At 36.4% G+C, this 23,615-nt stretch overlaps 1 protein-coding gene across 11 annotated transcripts in view; it reads right to left on the bottom strand.

Annotated features, from left to right (window-relative positions):
• Positions 1-23,615, bottom strand: part of EPB41L4A (erythrocyte membrane protein band 4.1 like 4A) — an 85,426-nt gene that overhangs the window by 60,602 nt on the left and 1,209 nt on the right. For 6 of the 11 annotated variants that reach the window (XM_087926959.1, XM_087926964.1, XM_087926958.1 and 3 more), the window contains exon 2: positions 23,052-23,164. In XM_087926959.1, coding sequence (XP_087783085.1) covers positions 23,052-23,150 — 99 coding nt within the window. In that variant the 5' untranslated portion in view covers positions 23,151-23,164. Of the gene's footprint in view, positions 1-23,051; positions 23,370-23,615 lie in introns of all 11 variants that reach the window. The other 5 variants (XM_026719909.2, XM_087926961.1, XM_087926957.1 and 2 more) reach the window with 1 other exon arrangement.

Below are 23,615 nucleotides of genomic sequence, written 5' to 3'. Positions count from 1 at the left end.
TCATCCAATTACTAGGAAAGCTGCCCACTCCAAGTCAATTTAAGCCAGCATCACCACCAATTGTATAATAATCGCCACCTCCCTTTGAAAGTATAATGTGGGATTATAGTAGATGATTCTGTCAATGCAACAGTAATTATTTTTTTGTGTTTTAAAAACTCCTTTGTTCTCTCAGTAGGAATTAAGAATACATATATTGCTCATATCTGTCCTTTGTAGCGCAGCGCAGCCCAACCAAGCTACCCTCACTGCTCTGCACTCCGTCTTCCCAGATGACCCTGGTCATTCTCTTCCTGATGCTGCTGAGGCACGCACAGCTTGACTGTAATGTATCTGTATGCGAGGCAACTGCTAGTCATGCCAACCCTTTTTCCCCAAGGCCAATTCAAATTGCACGAGCTGTTTACTCTCCAAAGTGATGCCTTGTTTTCACAATACTTTGCAAAGCTTCTGAGGTGTTCTCTAGGACTAGGTCTTTGGAGAATGGCAGATTCTTCATTCTCATGATGCTTTAAAAGATCTCAGAAGCATTCTAAGGGGAAAAAACATATTTTGTGTTCTATTATTCACTGAATATAAATGAAATAATAATTTTGTTGAAGCTTTCTACAATCCAGACCATATCAGAAATCGTAACTAAGACTAAACTTTTTATTGTCATATATTTGAGACTGTTGGAAAGAACTGAGTCAAATATTACAGATTTTCAAATTGCATATAATGCCACAGGGAAATTTCTAAAAAAGCAACATCCAAGTTTGATTCCAAGGCCAGTAACTAAGCAGATCTCAATTTGAAGAATACATGTTCAAGCAAATAGATTTAATTTTAAACTGGACGCTTCTGCAAATATTTACCAAGACAAACAGGTAGAACTTAATTAGTGAGTTACATGTTTAAACTTATAAACAAAACTTATACAGATTAGCACAGTGGTTCCCAAACTTTTTAAGTCCACCGCCCCCTTGGTGCTACAAACTCATCCTCGGTGCCCCTCACCCAGGGGTGGGATTCAAATTTTTGTGGGCGTGGCCTAATTTGAGGGTGTGACTTGCTGGTCATGTGACGGGGGGGCAAACCAGGTGACTGGCAAACCAAATACAAGGGGTCCTCACTTAATGGCCAGTTGTTTAGCAAGTGTTCTAATTTATGACTGGCCTCTCCAGAGCTACTTGACCTGTTTTTGGAGTTTTGACAGCTTTAGATCAGGGGTCTAAATCCCACCCCTGCCTGTGTGTGAGAGAGAGGGGGAGAGAGAGAGGTTGGATCAGATCTCTCTCTCTCTCTCTCCCACCAATGCCAGAAAGCCACTTTCAGTCAAAATTCATATTAATGGTCTACGGAATTTAAAATTATGAGTTTGGTCGTCCCTGAGGTCCAAAGGTTTGGTGACCCCTGGTCTAAAGGGGTGAGCCTGAGAGAGGGAAAGAGAGAGAGGAGAGAGAGAAAGAGAGGAAGAAAAGAAATAGAAAGGGAAAGAAAGAAAAAGGGAGACAAAGAAGGGGAGATAGAAGGAAGGGACAGAAAGAAAGGAAATGAGGGAGGGAGGAGAAAGATAATGAGATATCTATTCTAGTCCAATCACCTGCTCCAGCAGGGTTAGAAGGGTGTGTGTGTGTGTGTGTGTGTGTGTGTGTGTGTGTGTGTGTTCTCCTTGTAATTTACCAGTACATTTTGGTTTGCCTTCTTCAGAATTGGCACTGTAATACATTGGGGAAAAGTAATTTTTAGGGTGGAGATCTGGTCCAATGGATCCTATTTAAAGCCTCAACAAAATGTGAGAGCTTCCTGATAGTCTTGGCCACGTTTTGGCCACAAAACCTTTAACAGAAGCCAAAGAGGTTTCAAGGTGCTGGCAAAGATGTTTCAATGTGGAAAAGGGCCTCAGTCTAAACTAGGCCTCATTCAATCTGATGCATCAGGTCTCTCTCTCTCTCTCTCTCTCCCTCTCTCTCTCTCCCTCCGTCCCTCCCTCCCAGACTGGCTTTGCTCTACTTTCCCGATGTGCCTGTGTGGCCGGCGCTTCGAACCTGGAGGGAGGGAGGGAGAGACAGAGGCAGGCAGGCAATAGAGATAGATAGATAGATAGATAGATAGATAGATAGATAGATAGATAGATAGATAGATAGATAGATCTATATTGGTAGATAGGCAGGTAGGTAGGTAGGCAGGAAGGCAAACAGACAGAGCTTTTGGATGGATGGACGGATGGATGGACAGACAGACAGAATGCGACAGTGGCGGCACTTTGGGAAAGAGGTGGCGGCGGCTTTTTCCAATGTGCTGCCGTATTCGAGGCGCTAGTTCTGGTGCAGTACAACAGTCAATGGGGTGAGCCTACAGGGCCAGTGCCTCGAACGCTCCCCTGCTGCCTCTTAGTGTCCCCAAGGGGGTCGGCAGAGGGGTGCTAAGAGGTGGCAGGAAGGCGTTTGAGGCGCTGGCCGGCCCTGCAGATTCATTCATTGACTGTAGCACCACTCCGGAGCTGGTGCCTCCAATGAGGAAGCGGTGGCTGTGTTAGAAGAGCTGTTTCTACTTCCAAGAGAGAATATGAATCTACAAGAACAAAAAACATATAAAACAAGCTCAGCACCATAGCTAAACCTGACATACCTGTAATATAATCCTTCATATTATGTATATCTATATGACCAAACACTCTCTCTCCTTCCTATTGTTGACATCATACATTATTGATACTAAACTATAATTTATTTCATTGTTTTTTCCTATTTACATAAGTAATTGGCTTTCTCTCTCCCATGGCTATTCATCAGCCTATTCATATGGCTATGCTTTCAACTATATTATTAGCCTATTTACTGAAATAGATAGAATGGGCATTGTTATAATTACCTCAGAATGCCCTTTCTATCTATGCTGCAAGTGAGTCCAGGAATGGGTTAAACTCCTCCTTCTGACATCATAGAGCTGAGTCTGCCACTATAAAAAGCCAGCCTCTGGCTTGCCCGCCCATCTTTTAGGTAAGGATACTTGACAGACATAATGGAAGATAAAGAAGAAATTAATGACACCTCTCCCGAACCATCATAACCAGATGTATAGGGTGGGGCTGGACTCTCTTGCAGCATAGATAGAAAGGGAGTTCTCAGGTAATTATACCAACGCCCATTCTCCTATATGCTGCTTCGAGAGTCCAGGAATGGGACATATCAAAGCCTGCATGTCCACGGGAGGGCCAACGTCTGGTCCAGTCACTCCTATTGAGGAACCACCTGTTGAAGCATCCTCCGACCAAACAATGCCTGAGCTGAAGCAAATGAATCCAGGCGATAATGCCATATAAACGGCGAAGGTGAAGCCCAGGTTGCTGCTCTGCAGAGCTTCTCCAGAAATTCCTGAGTAGACCAGGGGGCCGAAGTAGCCACATTCCTAGTGGAGTAGGCCATGACATGTCTGGGAACTGGCATGGATAAAGTTTGGTATTCCTTGGATATACAAGCTCTAATCAACCAACCAATTATCGATACAACCACCTTGTTCCCCAGGGTAGAGGGATGAAATGACACAAACATGGCTCCAGATTTTCGAAAGGCTGTTTGATGTAAATTCGAAAGGCCTGCCTCACATCCAATGTATGCCACCTGTGTTCCAATTCGTGTTGTGTTCTGGGGCAAAAGTCTGGCAACACAACATCTTGAGCCTGGTGAAACCACATGTTTATCTTAGGGACAAACATGGGGTCTAACCTAAGAACTACCCTGCTCTGATGGAAAAGACACAAGTCCTGTCGTACCGAGAGTGCCGCTAATTCAGACACTCTCCTGGCTGAGGTAAAGGCCACTAAAAATTGTACCCTGAGGGACAGCATTTGTAGAGATACAGATCTGAGGGGCTCAAAAGAGGGCCTCGTTAGAACTTGTAACACTTTAGGTAAATCCCAAGTGGGAAACCTATGTACAACAGGGGGTTGCAGGTTAGATGCCCCGTTAGGAACCTGCGCACCGAAGGGTGATGGGACCAAGAAGCATATCCCTCCCAGGATAGAACAGGGGAGAGAGCCGCTAACATGGCGGCGAAACATGTTAGGGGCAAGTCCCTTGTTTAAGCTCTCTTGTAGGAGCATTAGAACCTCTGCCACAGAAGTAGAACAGGGGTCTCTGGCCAAAGGCATGCACCAGGAGCAGAATACTCTCCAAGATGAATCATAGATGCACATGGTAGATGGCTTTCGAGAAGCTTAAATGGTGTCAATTACCCTTTCAGGAAAGTTGGAAGCCCTCATAGATTGCCGCTCAAGCGCCAAACGGTTAAGCGGAAACACTGGGGGTTTGGGTGAAGTAATGCCCCCTGATGCAGCCAATTGCAGAAAGGTAGATCTCTGAATGAATCTGTGATTCTGTGAGCAACTCAATCTGCCTGCCTGATTTTGGGTAAAAGTTGCTCTTTTTTATAAAAAATTCAATATTTACATAAATATTTATATTTACATACAAGCCATGCCCAGCCAGTCACATGACCACCAAGCCACACCCAAAAATTAGGCCACACCCACAGAACCAGTTAAGAAATGTGAATCCCACCCCTGTTCACATCTGATATAATCTATCTATAAAATCAGACATCATTACTGACACTATTGCTACTGATAACTGGCTCCATAATGATCTCTTAATATTTTCAATGTCTGTATCATTTTCTAAGTCTCAGTTAACTGACACTTAAAGTTGGTTTGTATTTTTTCCTTTCTATTTAGAATGTTCCATTCCCTTTAATATCCACTTTCTAAAATCATAAAGTCACTTATCTTTATTAATGACTAAGATAGTCAAAATAACTCTGGTTCTCATGAGAAGCTAGTACCTTTTAAAAATCTCCACCGCTGTTGCAAGCAAAATAACTAATCCTTTAATCTCCTGGCATTCAAATCTGCAGAAAACCTGTCCTACAGTGTCTTTCCAATGAGCTGTCAGCCAAAATACCGTATATGTGAGTGATCTCCTGTCCTCTCCTTACTGGTTTTTATATTTAGATTGTCAGCCTCCCTTAGTTGTGTTAAGATGGACACCCATACAAATATTTTAAAATAAAGAATAAATCATTTAAAAGTGTAGGCAATACAAGCATCTGATAATTACTAAAGAAAATAATATATTCTGTAGTGAACGATACAATGCATTCAATTAATTATCTTTTTTAGAAATGTTTATGTGAAAATTTGACAAATAATTCTGTGATATGGAGTCATGATACTCGAAGGATAATATACCAAATGGAGGTATATAAAAATATTTTGCAAATGCTAAGAAAAGAAATTCCAAATAATGTACTACATAAACAATATCAGCAAAAATATGTGTTAATATAATTAACTTAATGTAGCATAACACAATATCTATGGACACACATGCCCTGTTATCCTAAGCAACAATGAAAATATTACCTAACTTGTGTTACATATTTGGGATGTAAAAATTATTATTTTTAATTAATTTTTTTAAAAAAATAAATTAAATCACCAAGTGGCAGCAAAGAGAAACAAAATTGTCTAATTCTATACTGCTATCTCAGGTTCATTCAAATGTTTGCAACCCAGTTAAGTCAGCCTAACTTCTGCAAATTCATTGTCTGCACAGACACTACTAATGAAAAATGCATTACTTTCCAATGTTCAAACCAACAGTATCTTGGGATCAATTAATAAAAAGCTCTAGGCAAGTATATTTTTTCTCAAAGCAGATAGGAACTTGTGGTATGTGGCAAACTTTATTAATTAAATAATGACATTTCTAATTGATTAACTTAGCCAGCAAAATCCAGACATTATTTTAGTTGTTGATATTGCTAATTAATATTGATGCCCTAATATCAACAGAGGAGGATAAAAGTATAAGTGAACATTGGGAGTATACCAATGTATTGTTTTGTTGAAGAATGTTCTTTAAAACATTGCATGCCACAAGTTATTCAAACTGTTGATTCAAGCATTTAAATTTAGGATAAAACTATGTTTAAGAATGATTTTGCACAGTATGACATCAGAAATAGAATTACAGAATAAAAATACATATATTTCCAAGTGTACTTCCTGAATGTTAATTCAAGAGATATTAGAAACTTTAATAGGTAGAAAAAAGGAAATGTGTGCATATGATATTTGTCTCTCTACCTCAGCGTGTGAAAATACAAAACAGAAAGATTACATTAAATATCTTTTTGAATTGGTCACAGTAGTTTGTTATTACAATGCACAAGTGGAGTGACAGGGATTCACACATTCTTTTGTATCACTAATCCGGGTGGAAAACTTTATAGTTCTTAAACTCAGTAGAACAAAGCGAACATATTTTTATTGATTTTTTTTTTATATAAATCTGATATGCAGTCTTACTAGAAAAAAGAGTAACTGCTTCATTAATGTAATACTATGTAAAATATGAGCCTATATAATGACATCTGAATTTACTACATTAGCCCTAACTATAATCATGGATTGCAATTAGTTGTTAGAATTGTTATTCCATTGTAAATTGCAACAATCAGGAAGTTGTTAAATAAACCACTTAATGACAGAAGGAAGCAACTAATAATCTAAAAATGCATTTTATAGGTATAGGTACTTAAGATAAAACTTAAATTGTTTAAGCTTCTAATTTACCCAATAGTTAACTTATCAAATGAAGATAACTTAAACAATACAGGATCATAAACTACTATAATTTGTAAGCAATTTATAAGTGAGTATATGAGAGAGAAAACAGCAATTGAATGTATTTCTTGAGATTACAGTATTTAAACATCTTATGTCTCCAATTTGCAAGTTTATGAGACTTTATGAGGCATTCTGTCATCAGGGAAAAAATAGAAACATTAGCAAAGGCGTAATTACAGTGCATAATTTCTGTTCATATCACTGTCAGAAGTATCAAACCAATTATAAAACTTGAGAAGTAAATTTGAGAAAATAGTGGCTTAGAACTCAGAAAATTAATTCTGATAGTCTCTACTTCAATTCTATGAAGATAAATATGAAACTAAAGGAAGGTTAAACAAGCAACGACAGTACAATTTTAAGCTAAATTGTAAAATTAAACCAAACTGATATATCCAGGCACTGGAATGCAAATTTTGAAAGACTTCTATTTAATCATAAGTCAAAGGATGGCAACTCTCAATAGCTACCTCACAGAAAAGATGACAATTATTTTTCAAGGCAGTCAAGACATTCAAAATTAAAAAAGTGTATAAAATGCAAAAATCCCAGCCTTACTGTCTGGAAGTAAAGAGTATCTCCAATAAAATCAATACTATACTCACAACTTAACCATGTTTTAAAGTGAGAATTAAGATGAATATATTTAATATACACTTAATTAAAACTAGTGCTTAAAATAGTTTTTACAACTGTAATGACAAGTAGCTGCTATAGTACTAAACTTGGGAACTAATTACAAAGTTATCTGCAAAAAAATAAGCTTTCAAAATCAAAGCCATTTCTTGTAGTCATTCAATATACTAACCTTGTAGACTTCTCTATTAGAAATTCTCCTTTGAATAAGAAAGGGATTTTGCATGTTACAAAAAAATCAGCTGCTAAAGTAATCAAAGATAAGGATATCAATATGTGCATTTCTGTTTATTTTTCTATCCTCATTGAATATAGCACACAAAAAAAAAAAAATTCCCATTTGCCTGCAAGTAGGTACGGGCTGTTAGTTCAGATGCCATTTTCACTGCTAGCTCATGTAAGTAAAAAGAAACAAATTGAACGAAAGATAGATTTATTTTCTTTATTTTTGACAAAATATAACTTGCCTGCTCACCTGTTAGCCATCGATTTTCAAGTTATCCAGTCTATTATTTTGATTGGCTCATATATATAAAATATAGAACATAACATTTCAAACTACAGTATAAGTAGTCCTAGAGTTACAACTATTAATTCAGTGATAATTCGACGTAACAAAGGCACTGAATGAAGGGATTTAGGACCAGTCTTCGAAGTCCTGGCAGTTGCAGCGTCCCTGTGGTTATGTGAACAAAATTTGCCTGATGGCAATCAGCTCACCCACTACCAACGTTCTCTGCTAACTTCTTCCAAACTGGGGGTATAATGAGTAAGTCTCCAACCAGCCTTTCACTGCTCACATACACTGAGCCCTTCGTCCCCCTTCACTCACTCACCAGTGCCCTCATTTCCTGGGCCTTCTTGCAGCCACATACCTGCACCAGTGGTGGGATTCAAAAATTTTTACTATTGGTTCTGTGGGCATGGCTTGGTGGGTGTGGCTTGGCTTGGTGGGCATGGCAGGGGAAGGATACTGTAAAATCTCCATTCCGACCCCACTCCCACTTCCCCCACAGGGGAAGGATACTGTGAAATCTCTATTCCTTCCCCACACCTGGGGGAAGGTTACTGCAAAATCCCATTCCCTACCTACCCCACCAACCTGCTTTCCAGCTCTATTCTCCTATGCAGGGCAATGAAAGAAGACCCAGCTAGTCTGCTGGGACTCAAGAAGCAGAGAATAGATGGAGGCAGGACCAGTCAGAGGTGGTATTTGCCGGTTCTCCAAACTACTCAAAATTTCCACTATCGGTTCTCCAGAACTGGTCAGAACCTGCTGAATACCACCTCTGACCTGCACACACCCAGTAGTGCTGTCCTTCCCTGATTCCCTGCACTTGTACATAGACACACATCTACCAGTGCCCTCCTTCTCCAGCATGTGTTTGCTCACAGCCTACACCCCAACATGCTCTTTACCTGAGCTTTCCTGTGCTTACACCCCTCATACCTTTTGCTGGCTTCCTTGTGCCCTCACCTGCATACACATATCCTGTAACTCCCCCCCCCCCCACCAGCAGCTTCTTAGCTTGCACACACACACACACACCTTTCCAAAGACCTCCTATGCTCATATATATATACACCATTATACACACACACATACACACTTTCCATGCCTTCCCCAAGTTGATACTACGGTATAGCGCAGCATCCCAACTCACACATGGCATACACTGGACTTCCCCCACTCCCTTACAGCATCCATGTGCTCCTTACCTAAGATTCCCTCCACTTCCCACTTAATAATCCAAATATCTTAAGTTAAAGACAACCTGGATTGCCATCACTAAGTGATGTGGTCACATGACATAGCCCTGAGAACTATCAGTACTGACTACAATCCAGAAGGGCTTTTTCCTACAGCCAAATGTCAGATGATTTTATAAGAATATCAACAAGGAGAATGTCAGGCAAGTAACTGACTGATTATGTGCTACCAAATCAATATCGACTCTTAGCAATAATAGAAAATAGATTCTTTCCACAATGAGTGTCAAATGTTTGAATCCATATATCTGGAGTTTCTCTCTCTCCTCATCTCTCAGATTTTGGCTTCTTTTTCCTTGGACCGCAAGGTGTCAAGACATCTATTCTGGATTGAGAATCAGGGTCTCTTGAATCATTATCTCAACTTCTGTATATCTGGCAGAGGCACCGCGAGCCAGTCCTTTGCTGTTTCCAGGCGGCCCTGCAGGCCAGATCTAAGCACCCCATGGGCCGGATCCAGCCCCTGGGCCTTGAGTTTGACACCTTTGGACTAAACTATTCTAAAGGAGAGTAGGAGAATGCCTTGACTACTTATTTTTAGATTCTGAAACAATGCTCCCCCCAGTTTTTAGAATACTGCATGCAGTTTTTCCCAAAGCAAGTATAAATGTGTACACCACAGTATAAGTATATTGAAAATGCATGTAATAGAGACAGAAGTCAAACTTGTAGGTCTACAAATGGAGAAACAACTCAAGACTTGTCTTAACAGTCTCCACCCAAAATTAGCAGAGGATTGACAAGGTAAATAGGAAAATACTGTGGACACAGCACAACCCACGATTACTATTTTTCAAAATATATATAATAGCTATGATTCTGAACTTAAGCGAATTCTTTCACTATCACTGAGATAACTAGGTTTTACTTGTGCAATTGCCATACAGATAGATAACTAGACCAGATATTCTTACAATGAATTAACATAAACAAAAACTGATATCACCTCTTCTAGAATGATTTCTAATTGATATTCCTTCTCCTGTGGACATTTAACAGAGCTGTTAAACATATTCTAGCCTCCCAAAGTCTTTTTGGACAGCAAAATGGTCAGCATACAAATTTAATCAATAAATAAACAAAACATGCCCATGGTTTTTTCAATCCTTTTGTTGGGAGTATAAAATTAATTAAGAAAGCATTTGGGTGAACTTTGCAAACTGAAGGCCAAAAAAGATGTACCATTTGGGGGTACGATATCTGGACTGTCAATAAAACATAAATATAGAACAATTATACTTTTCTTAGACATTCAAACATTTGCATGGCATTAGGTGCAATATATGAAACCAACACTGGCTTATGGTTTTTCATTTCAATAAAGTTTCTTCGCAAGATTCAAAGAAAAGAATGTGATTGTAATCTAGCAGCAGTAAAATATCCTTGTTATGTTTGAAAGCATAGATTTTGCTACACATTAACAGAAACAAAGTTCAACAAAGCAGTCAGGAAGGAAGCCAAGTGAGTTGCTGTTTCAAAAATATTTAGGAAAGGTTGGGTGTGTTCAATAATGATGCAGATCAAGATAGATTTTACTAAATAGTAGCATTTGACTTGGCAGCATTATATGACTATACTCAGACTAAAGTGGTAATTTTTTAGTGTGTTTTTCTTTAAATTTAATAAATAAAATGAAGGAAGCATGTATACAAATTAACCTTGTTAATTACCAAAAGTTAAATGACGGTTGGACTTTTCCCTTTATACTGATCCACTGTATACTAAAGAGCAAGGCACATGTGATGTGAATAATCTGTGGTAGGACTCTGGGTACATTTTTACTGAAAGAGTAATTGTGGAACGGGAAGAACTATATAAATTATAATGGAATCAGATTTATTATCACCTTTTGTTCTCACATCAGAATCTAAACCTTTTCCTTAAAAATACTGGAAGATAAACACACTTTTAAAAAATTGCTAGGTCTGTATGTTTTGCTTCCTGTCGCTAAAACAGCATGAAGGGAAAAAAAGTTAGAAATTATAAACCATGTAACTAATACAAAAAGGACACAGATCTCTGCACTGTGGCACCGATCTGCTGCTTTCTTTAATTCAAGGAAGGGAAAGCCTGAATTCTTTCTAGTGCTTTTACTAGAAATCACCATAGAAATACTCATTTTTCTTTTTAAAAATAACATCCTTTGACCTTGTGTGTGCACACGTGCACTTTCTCTCCAAGGATTAATCATATTATCTTGGTTTATTTGTTATGTATGCATGTGTATATATGTCTCTGAGCTAAGTGCATGCATTCCATCTCTTGGAGGAAAGGGTGGATCTAATCAGGAGAATGTGTCCATTGTAACGTTATCATACCCATTTATGTGCTTCTGCTATTCTCTCATGGAACATATCTATGTGTTTGATTCATACAGGAACTAGGAAATACAAGGCACTCTTGCTCAGGGTCATCTGAGGAAGGATGGGGGCATAGAATAGATTGGTCAGCAAGGTTTCACATTGCTGGCCAACAGCTTTAGCTGCACTGATGTATTGACCAAGTTTTTTTCTAGATTTTTTTTCCACCACAGCACCCAGAAGAATCCTGCCCATTTTCAAACTTTTTTTTTTCTCCCACCACTCCAAATTTGGTGCCATATTGTTCTGGCTTGTAAGAATTTTCTTGATTTTCGGGCAGATGTAATCCCATGAACATTTACTTAATATTTTGTTAATAGTCCACTGAGTTTTAAGAATTTTAAAAAATGACAGGAGTTGCAATCACAGAATCCTTTCTCTCTCATGCTCTCATTTTTAATTCCATTTGTTTTTATTTTTTATATTTCCTTATCCAGGTAATCCTACTCATGGAATCTACTTTCCTAAAAGAATATATAACAGTAAAGTTAAAAATTGAGAATTATAGCTAATGTAGGAATTTTAGTTTTTTTTTTTCTGAGGTTCAAAATAGAGCCTTTGCTTCAGTTGCATCATGGCGACAGAATGAACTAAGGTACTATGCTGATGGATTTTCCTTTCTCAATTTTACATCTTTTGGCTTTAAACATGCAGATTACATTTTATTACTTTTGACATATCTGACCTGTTCATTACTAATTATACTAATTCCTATTAAGCAAGGGACAAATGATAATTAGATACTGAATTGGCAATTTACTGATAGTGACAATAAGATATAGGTTTGGCTTCTTTCACTCTACAAAATATTGCAAACTTTGTTTCCCAACTGTTACAATGCTGCTTTTGGTAATTTCTTTACCGTTTGTAATTTTTATGAGACAAAGCCAAGCATATTGTATGGTAAAGTGAACAGTCCCACAGTTCCAGCTTACATCTAGAACAAATGTCCAAATCAAGCCTCCTAAAGGAAAATTATTTAAAATTTAAAGTACAGTATTGTGTGCAATCAGTATGAAGCCAGAAATTTAGTCTATTCAATAATAGACTTGATTGTTGATTGTACAAACCTCAGACTGGCCAGGAGGTAACTTCGTTTAAAAATTAATGGATTTCTACTGCGTTGTCATGCCAATTTCATTAATTTAGTTAGAGGCACTCTGGGAAAATAAAATGATTTAATACTCATTCATTTACATAGTAATTCCTCTGAGAATTCAGAATGGTTGGTCTCATCTGTAAAGATGCAGCAAAAATTAGTAATCTGTATAAAATGATGACAGATTTTAGAGACTGGTTAATTTATGAAAAGTTCTGCAAAATCTTTTGTGCCTTTCAGTTTTTTATCAATAAGTATCAGTAATATGAGGAGAATTTATGGTATTCACTTCAAAAAGAAATATATTTAAAATTTCAATTTCATCATAAGCATATCCACATTAATAATCTATTTTATAAAAGCTTATTTTCCATATTGCTATGGAGTAAGATGTCTTCATCCCTTAAATTTCTGACTGAGAAAACTAAGTTGATGCTTGAAATTCTTAGTATTTGCATGGTATCCATCTGCCCTATGAATTTCAGTGTCACTGCTGGCTGCCCTTGGATATTTCTTTCAAATAAAGAAAGTTTTCAGCTGTGACAGCCTCCTATGGCAGGCTGCCAGTGAAAACAGAGCTGAGGAGGGGAGTGCGCACCCCTCCCAAGCTCTGTTTTCGGCTGTGATGGCCTCCTGCATCACTCGATCAATGAAAACGGTCACCACCAATCCATAGATCATCACCTGGTTGGGCTGGGCTGGGCCGAGGCACTACAGGCCAGTCCTTCATTGTTTCCAGGGGGGCTCCGCAGGCCAGATCTAAGCATCCCATGGGCCTTGAGTTTTGACACCCCTGCTATACAACAATAAGTAGGGTTACTGACTCTGTTCCAGGTTTTCAGAGATTGATTCTCTAAGCTAAGAGAAGTTTGCCAGTGATGCATTTTAAAGCTTTTGCTGTACTGTTCAAATGACATAGAACTCTATCAGTGTCTTCCAACCAAACTGTCTCATTTAATCCAACCTATTATTAATCCAATCTTCAATTTTAGGTTATTATTACAAAAATAAAATTGGGAAGCCTCCTATATGTGCCACTATCAGCTTATAAGGTAGCGAGATATAAATGAATAAATTGAAATAGCATATCTGAATAGACTATCAAAGCCCAAGGCTATTGTTAATAACATAAGATGGGGGGGAAATTACATGTTTATATAGATAGTCCTTAAAAATCACAACTGAGCCCAAAATTTCTGTTGTTAAGTGAATTTTGACCCATATTACAATCTTTCTTGGCTCAGTTGTTAAGTGAATCACTGCAGTTGTTAATTTAATTTGGTATGAAAAATGATAATAAATCATTTTTTTCAGTGCCATTGTAACTTCAAATCATCAGTAAATGAATGGTTGTATATTACACCTGTAAACTATGTTTGAAATATAATCAGGTTTTAGATTCAGATTTAATTCTGCACTTTAAGGTTTAAAATCAATTTATGATTCCATGTAAAAATACTTTAAAGTCTTTTTTTTTTCTCAAGTAAGAATTTTACATTAAATTTTGGGAATCCAGAATCACATAAACAGCAGGCTCATGGAACATTTAATATTTTTTGTAACTGGCCACCTCACATATATAACTCTGTACAGTGTACAAAGATAAATACGATTAGTACAGGTAGTCCTCAACTTATGACCATAATCAAGCCCAAGTTTTATGTTACTAAGTGAGAAATTTCTTAAGTGAGTCTTATCCAATTTTACAACTTTTCTTGACACATTTAAGTGAATCACTGCAGTTCTTAGTAACATGGTTAAGTGAATTTGGATTCCCCATTGACTTTGCTTGTCAGGAGGTTTCAAAAGTGGATCATGTGACCCCAGGATACTGCAACCATCATAAATGTGAGTCAGATGTCAAAAACTGAATGTAAATCATGTGACCACGCAAGAATCATAAATGTGAAAAATGGGTGTGACTTTTTTCAGAGCCATTCTAATTTCGAACAATCAGTAAGTGAACTGTTATAAGTTGAGGACTACCAATACAGTAAATAATTAAAACAACAACAACAACCATGAAATTATAGTAGTTTAGTTTATTTTTTATTAGTTGCCCTCCCCTCTCTTTGGAAGAGCTTTATAGCTCCAGTTGCCTTAAGAAAGTTCAAAACTTTCTTAAAGATCCATGATACATCTCATCCTGGGCACCTTTTTTTTTAACTATTACCATCTGGCAGATGGTACAGGATAATAAAAACAAGGACAAATAGGCTGAAAAACAGCTTCTATCCCAGGGCAGTAGCTCTTTTGAATTCTGCTGTATAGTGCAATATTAATGCAATATCGGCTTTTCAGTTCAATTGTATAGAATGTGAAACATGTGTGTTTGTGTTTTATTTTTATAGTTATAAGGTACACTGAAGATGGCATTTAATTTCATTGTACGAGGTGCAATGACAAAAAGTAAAGTAAACTGATTACATTGCCAATCTTATAGTACAAAATTTTTATACAACATAAAAAAACTACCCAAATCAAGCATCACTACAAAGTAGTAAGAAATACAAATGACACAAATGATAGACAGATGGTTGATAATAGGGAGCTGAATCTAGCCCATCAAAAGCCAAAATTTTAGAGGGCATAAAGGTTTAAAGGCATAATGATTATTTGATGCAGGACTTAAATATAACAGTCCACAAAGTAGAAATCTGTTTTCTTAGGATCACATAGCTGTCTTCCACATAATATGCCACCTTAAACCTTATCTATTGGCCCTGATGGCTTATAGCATTCTTCTTAAAAAAAGCTCTGAGCTACCATAGCAGAACCACTAAGCATAATAGTTATCATTCAGAACCAGCTCCTTACCAAACCTATGGTCTTTAGCAATGGTCATTCCTATTTTCAAAAAAGGTGACCCCTGCTTGGTTGAAAACTACAGACCAATCTCATTGTGTTGTGTCACGTGCAAAGTTATGGAATCAATTATTAATCAATGCATTACTTTCCGGCTAGAGTCAAACAACTTACTCTTCAATAAACAATTTGGTTTCAGAAAAAAATTGTCCTGCAATTTGTAACTTCTACACTGCAAAAACGTATGGACTACACTTCTTGACCAGGGTAAAGCAATAGATGTAATTTACATTGACTTCTGCAAAGCCTTTGACTCAGTGGTACATGACAAACTACTATTAAAATTAAATTCTTACGGCATTTCCGGATCCCTTCACAAGTGGATTACTGCCGTCCTGTCAAATAGGCAACAAATAGTAAAAATAGAAAATGCCCTATCAAACCCTGCACCAGTTATCAGCAGTGTCCCAAAGGGAGTGTCCTAGGACCCACACTCTTTACACTCTATATAAATGACCTTTGTGGTCACCTTATTAGCAACTGCGCTGATGATGTAAAACTATTCAACACCACCATCAATGCTACCGTCCTTCAAAAATACCTTGATTATGTGTCTAAATGATCTAACAATTGGCAACTCCAAATCTCTACCAACAAATGCTCTGTCCTACACATTGGTAAAAAAAATCCATATACCGAATACAAGCTAGGCGGATATGACCTTGTTGATGACCCTCACTTTGTCGAGAACCTTGAAGTTCTCATATCGAATGATCTAAGCGCCAAAGCTCACTGCAACAGTACTGCCAAAAGGGCTTTAAGAGTTGTAAATTTAATTTTACAAAGCTTCTTCTCTGACAATATTGTTTTGCAAAAACCTTTGCTAGACCAATACTTGAATTCAGCTCTGCTGTCTGGAATTCGCACTGTATATCAGACATAAATACAATTGAATGAGTCAGAAGTATTTTACCAGAAGAGTACTACACTCCTCTGTTCGCAACAGAATACCCTACAGCACCAGACTTGAGATTCTAGGCTTAGACAACCTTGAACTATGCCGACTAAGATTGGACTTAAGCATAGTACATAAAATCATATGTTACAATATCTTACCTGTTAATGAATATTTCAGCTTTAACAACAACAACACAAGAGCACACAATAGATCTAAATTAAATGTAAACCACTCCAAACTCGATTGCAGGAAGTACAATTTCAGCAAGAGTGGTCAATGTCTGGAACTCACTACTTGATTCTGTTGTCTACTCAAACCCCCACTCCTTTATCCTCAAACTAACCTCTATTGACCTCACCCCATTCTTAAGAGGTCTGTGAGGGGCGTGCATAAGCGCACAAATCGTGCCTACCATCCCTGTCCTATTATCAGTTCCTATTTCTTGTATTTAAACTTATGTTTATTCTTGTTTCTGTTATATATTGTAAGCTTTTGACAAATAAAATAAAATAAATAAATAAATCTGCCACATGATCCTAGGAAAAAAATAAGCTTCAGAATTGCAGATATTCATTCACTCACCTACCATCTAGTCAAAAGTGCTACATAGCTTTAGTAATCAGAAATATGAATGGACATAGTGAAAGGGAGATCATGACCAAACATAATAAATCTTTTCAGGATATATAAAAACTGTGATTGGCTGAGTAAGCTACTAATCAGTGTTTCAGAAAAACTGGAATTAACCACAGCAGTCCTACAGTTTTCTAATTTGATAACACCTGATTTCATGTGTCATTTGCCAATCAGCTACCATCAATAAAATCTATGAATTTTACTCCTGGGACTGATCACTCTCTATGTTTACTTCATTATATACCAATGTACCTTTTTTTTCCTCCTGTATCAATGGAGATTTATTTCAGTTTCCAATCTTTCTTAATTCAATGGAATCACATGTATAGATATAAAAACATAGGGCACATCAATAATTTTTCAGCAACGTATTAATCTTCTATGTATACAAGGATTTATATATCATTATACTCAAAGCAACTGTGTAAATACAGCACAGTAAAGCACAAATTTGCAAAAATGTTTACATGCTGCATCTGGATTCTCAATGTGATACTGAACAATAACCATTTACACATCCTTGACTCTAGGAAACTTATTATTTTTAGTTTTTTTTAAATTTAATATAACGAAGCAAAATAGCAGTCTAAAAAAGAATCTTTGTTCCCGCAATGTTTCTAGACTCTACACAGGCATATATTTAGGCATTCCTAGAAAATAAAATGATAATACTTTTTGCTTTCTAGTATGAGTATGTTGTGACTGGCCACATCAATTATAATAAGCATTTTATGAGTTATAAACATGTATACTGGCCTCAAAAAATTGAGATCCCCCAACCCATTATGTTGTATAAATCTCTCCATATGATTAAGTTAGTACATCATATAGAAACCAAAACTAAGTTGAATCATGATTCAGCTAACCATGAGTAAGTTCAAATATTTCCACTATCTTTGGAATGCTGTCCAAAAAGTTTTCATTTCATTACAGCTACCAAAACCTATAAACTAATGGAAGAAAGTTCTGTGGAAATGAGTAGACCAAAGCTAAACAGAAGCTGTTTCAATTTCTGTATTTACATTACACAATGAAATACTAAATAATCATCCTCTTATAGACTAGAACATGCAAACTCAGTTCAGATGGTTAATTTAAGGTTCCTAGTATGAATCTACCAAATTGTGTGGTGTATACTATGGATAACCTTATTGACAAAATTGTGGATAAACTTGAAAACACAGCCAATATTATATAAAACTGTAGCACTATGGATCTGGGTGCTATTTAAGGAAATACATTTTTGGGATCATTGTTGTAAGTCTCTATTGTTCATTGTTATAAGCAACTATATTAATATATAATTGATATAAGGAAGTACTGGAACGTGTAACACCAGACATATCACTAGAAAGCAAAATCACAAAACTGTATCTCACTTACTTTGGCCATGTCATGCAGGGGAATTCACTGAAGAAAGCAATTATGTTTGAAAGAGTTAGTGATAAAGAGAACACCAGGCCATCAAAGAACACGGTGGCTGGACACTATCAAAGCTGACACCAGCCAGGACATAGAGAAACTCAAAGAAGTACTGCAAGTTCAGAAGATGTCGAGAAATCTGGCTCATAGAATCACCAAGAATGGAACTTGGCTAAATGGATGATATCATCATCATCATCATCATCATCATCTAATTGTATTTTCTAGTAGTGTAGAAATATTGTCATTATGCATTTATGTGTATACAAGAGAGAGAAAAAGTTTTCCACAAAAGGAAGTTTTACATTTTTTACCCATTCCTGCACAGATCCTATTACCTATTCCCAGATACTGTTTGTAGTAGTAAAGCAAAAGAGGAGGTACTGCATAGAAAACAAACAGAAAAAGGATCCACAATTACTTTATTAAAAATATAAGGAAAGTGTCTGGACTGCATTACAGAAACTCACAGAACCTTATTTCTAATTCTTTAAGTTTATGATCAGTCTGTACACTATTCTGATGTTTGTTTCTCTACCCCCTGAAGAGAAATAAGGAGATCAAACAGCCAATAATTTTCTAAAATGTTATAGTTGCATTCAAATAAATCAAATCATCAGAATCATTAAGAACAATTCTTTCAATTTTATATGCTGAATGTTATGCTTTCAAGCTGCATTTTCCTCTCTAATTTCCTGATCGAACAGTACAGATTATTATATCTTTAACTCTCATAGAATCGATTTGTATTGCACCATTAGGCCGATATTCACATTGTTTTCCTACACACATGGACCTATGTTATTTACATCATATGTGACTGTTTTCTTAAGATATATGCTCTTACACATTCATTCAAAGAATTCACTGGTTCTAAATGGTTTTCTTACAGTTATCACACTCTTGTATTACTTGGATTCAATTTTTAAGACATTCCAAAATGGAAAGGAAGTGAATCATCTACATAATAGAAATATTGGCAAAGGTGGAAATGTTCTGGCACTCTAGAATTTGTTAACTGCATTTCTAATAATTCCTGCACACCAACATAGTTAAAGATCTAAACAATATAGTTAAAGATCCAAAACACTGTGGTTTCCACAGTCTGTTTTATGGAAGGGCTATATAAAGAGGATTACTTTATCCCCAATAAGCCATTAAAGTTCTCACATAACATCTCCTAACTAAAATTATTGACATCAAACCTTCAGAAATATTCTAACATTAAGTAAATTAGTTTATAATAAACTGTTTCTATAATGAATTGATGGAATTATTTGTTGCAAATATAAGAATATCCTTACAATTAATAATCATCCTATAAACAATTTGTAATGTACAAAAGTTAATAATCACCTAATTTTTTTCTTGATTTTCTCCTCTCATATTTCTAATATACTGTAAGGGTATTTGTATTCTGAAATTTTAGGATGACATGTTCATTAAATTTGACACCAGATATAGATTCTTCTAAATTTCTGTCATGTAGATCCCCTTTAATAGTTTTATTATGATATGGTCCTTAAGATTGTACAAAACTTTGGATTCAATTCTGAAAAGTTGTTTGGCATATGTGGGTTGTGCTATCCATAGACAGAACATGGGTTATAAGTATAGCAACAATTTCCAACTTTTTAAAAACATGGCAGCATATGCTCTAGAATCTATATCACAAGGCAGAGCAGCCATGAAATCCTGGATAAACAATACAGCTGCTTTAAAGTGTTTCAAACAGGTGAAGTATTACAATCACATTTATGTGCACACTCCAAAGCAGCTTTTTAGAACTGAACTTAAAACACTGCCCAGTTCTAATACCCATTATGTTCCGAATGCAAACAAAAAATAAAATGTGCAACACTAATTATATTTAAAAGATTATTTTATGGTGTTTTCACAATTATCCAATAGTTGTTTATATTATTTACATATTTAGTAATTGTAACAAAAGCTATTAGCTATACTACAGGAATAAGTCTTTGCACATTTATTTAAAAATAAAAACTATCTTCTATAAGATTTATTAAGTTGAACAAGCATAGAGTAGCTTATCAGATTTATTTATCTCGCACCTTTACTTTTACAAATAACTCAAGACAGAAAACATATAAAACACCCCTTCCTCCTCCTATTTTCCCCACAACAACCCTGTAGTTTGGGCTGAGAGAAGGACTGGCCAAAGTCCTCTATCTGGTTTTCATGGCTAAGTCAAAACTTGAACTCAGTCTCCTACTTTATACACCTTAACCACTAACATAGTAAATTATCAATAGTCTCCTAATTAGACCAAATATTCATCAGGCTTCTGTATGGCAGATGAGATTCTGCTGAAACATCGCTACAACTTTAAAAGCACAACTACAATGACTGGGAAAATACCCGAACAAAGCTGAATGCCATATATACATATACATATACATATACATATACATATACATATACATATACATATATATATATAATATACACATACATATACATATATATATATATATATATACACACACACACACACACACACATATATATCCCCAGAGAATTCTCTGCATCTCACCAAACTTCAGAATGCTTAAAAATAAATTCCTTTAATTTAGCAGCAATGAAAACCATTATCACATATAAAATTCATTTAAATCCCTGCATCGTGACCTGTGATTAAGCTTCAGTGAAGCCCATAGGACAGTGGTGGCTAACCTTTTTGGGCTCCTGTGCCAAAAATTGTGCGCTTGTATGCCAGTACCCAGAAGGCAATTGGCGCAGGGGGACCACGCCATTGCGCATGCACGTAAGACCCCCGCATGTGCCATGTGTCTCTGCGCATGTGCACACATCTCCTGCGCACCCCTCCCCCCTGTGCAGGCACACGATACTCAACAATCAGCTGTTTCGGCATGCAGTGCGCGCACATGCGCAGTGGGGCTCTTCTGGGTGACCTCTCGCATGCCATCAGAAATGGTTCTGCGTGCCACTTCCAACATGCGTGCCATAGGTTCGCCATCATGGCCATAGGATATAAACATTCAGATGTTTGCACTGTTATTGCTTATTATGTACTTTAGTTCCATTTATTTCAGTTATACTACAAAGTGGCAACCTCAGTTTTCCTATCAAGTTTGATTCCTTGGACAATTTTACTTAAAAGTCCACTTGTTAGCAAACATATTAATTGAAAAGTTGCATGTTTCACTGCACTGAAATTATCTTATATATATCCATTATACTACTAATTCTCATAGCACCCATATAACTGGCAAGTCAGTCTACTATGATCATTTTCTACCCCATATGTATATAAAATCATAATTCCTTTAAATTTAATGAGAATAATTTTCCAGGAATATGGGATTGTAAATTTTTTCATCTTTTAAAAACTCAGTTATGTCAACTTCAGACAGGATGATACATATCCATGATTAAGTTTTCAAGTAAATATTAAATAAAAGACTTACAAGTATGTTTGCTACAGATTTCTGCCTACTGTTTGCAATTTTTCTTATAGACTTTCGGAGTTTTATTTTCTATGGGCAAATATAGGTAGTCATCATTGATATAAATGTGTGATCTGTTCGCTACTCTCAAGTTTAACATTTTTATAATGATATACAAAGCTCATAATATATTACACAGCCAAATGGTTTCCTATACATTTAAGGCTCTTCCAGAACAATTCTCATTCAAAAGAAAGCCCTGTTTAAATTCTAATTTTCTGCAGAAACTTTTTTTTTAGTTTAAAACCTGCACTTCATATTCAGACAGAAAACTCACTGCTCTATCACTTATATCTGAACAAAAATAGAATTCAAAAATTTACTAAAATATGGATATATACATTCGTCCTTTCTAATGAGGTAAAGTGGCTTAGAGAGAATGTTGACAGCTAGTGCCCCCCCAATTTAGCACTAATAAAAAAAGAATAGATTAGTTAGATGCATTTCAGCTGCAAAAACATTTTATCATTTTGTTGACTGGGAGGTATTTCAAAAGAAAATTAAGGACCCTTACCTCCACTGACCTTATTGGTTAGTTAAAATTTATGGGAAATAAATGAGGTTCTTTTGGAAGTCAGCGGGAATTACAAAGGATCTGGAACAAAATTCTGGGGCTTAAAAGCTAGTCAGTAGGTGCTGATTAAAATTCACTACCATTCATAAGCCTGTGTCTTATGCAAGTCCTAAGTACAATTTTATTAGTTTTGATTTCCTTTGTGGATGTATGCATTTTTTTAAAAAGGCTTTATATAACTATAAAGCAAGGATATCTAGCAATCATAGAGTTGACCATTAGTGAAATTATAACATAAGGTAATCTATCTAAAGAAAATAAGCCACCTTGGGGAAAAAAGTGTTTTAATATATAACTTTATACAATTGAGAGTTAATAAAATTTGAGAATTTCTTCTCTTGCTGCAGTGTCTAGGTACACACAACACATGATTTAAGAAAATCAGGGCTCATTTTTAACACTTTCATCTGTTTTTTGTTTGTTATTATTACACCTTTTTCCTGGGTCATGGAATGTGATGTAAAGTTAAATGCCACTTGACATGGCCCTGTAATTAGAAACCACTTTGTTTTGATAAGGGCTCTTTCAGAAATGGGTTTCCATATCAATTTGCCCCCTATTGCTTAACACTAGACAAAGCATTTCAAGCACTACTGAAAGGGTAGTAAAAATAGAACAGACAACAGTTACCTTTATCCCTTGGTGCTGTGTGGTTAAGGTTAATTTGGATTCATCCAGAAGCAGAACTTCGCAATAAAATTCCTCAGGCACTGCACAGAAGCAGCCCATGGTTACTCCAGTGTCTTGGATGTCAGAGTGCAAATGATAAAAAAAGAGATGAACGTAAGTAACTTCAAGCACAGCAAAGGGGAAACCAAATAACTCCTTCTGATCGGCAATTTTTATTCCACTCGGATCAAAGGTGAAGGAAAAGCAGACTAGTCTTTGTCTTCAACGAGCTGCTAAAGAGGGTGGCTTACACCAAAGGTTAAGTCTTCATCAGGCATCCTGCAAAAAGAGGGAAAGAAGCCCAAATCCCTCTTACCACCTTGTAAACGAGAGGGAAAAAAATTTATACGTTCATTGTCAAGAGTTAAGAGTGACAAAAGAAGAAAGTTGTCAGAGGTAAATCCATTATAAAGTTTCATAAGCTCCTCAGCCCTATGGGCTTCTTTGTTCAGCTAGGAGAGTCTCTTGGCCTCTGAAGCACACGGGTGCTGTGGATAATTGAGCAGTTAACAAGCTTGCTCTGGA

This window comes from Pseudonaja textilis, chromosome 2, assembly GCF_049901715.1.
Source record: "Pseudonaja textilis isolate UNSWEBS1 chromosome 2, rPseTex1.2, whole genome shotgun sequence".
NCBI classification, from domain to species: Eukaryota; Metazoa; Chordata; class Lepidosauria; order Squamata; family Elapidae; genus Pseudonaja; species Pseudonaja textilis.
This window is presented reverse-complemented; position numbering and strand designations above follow the sequence as displayed.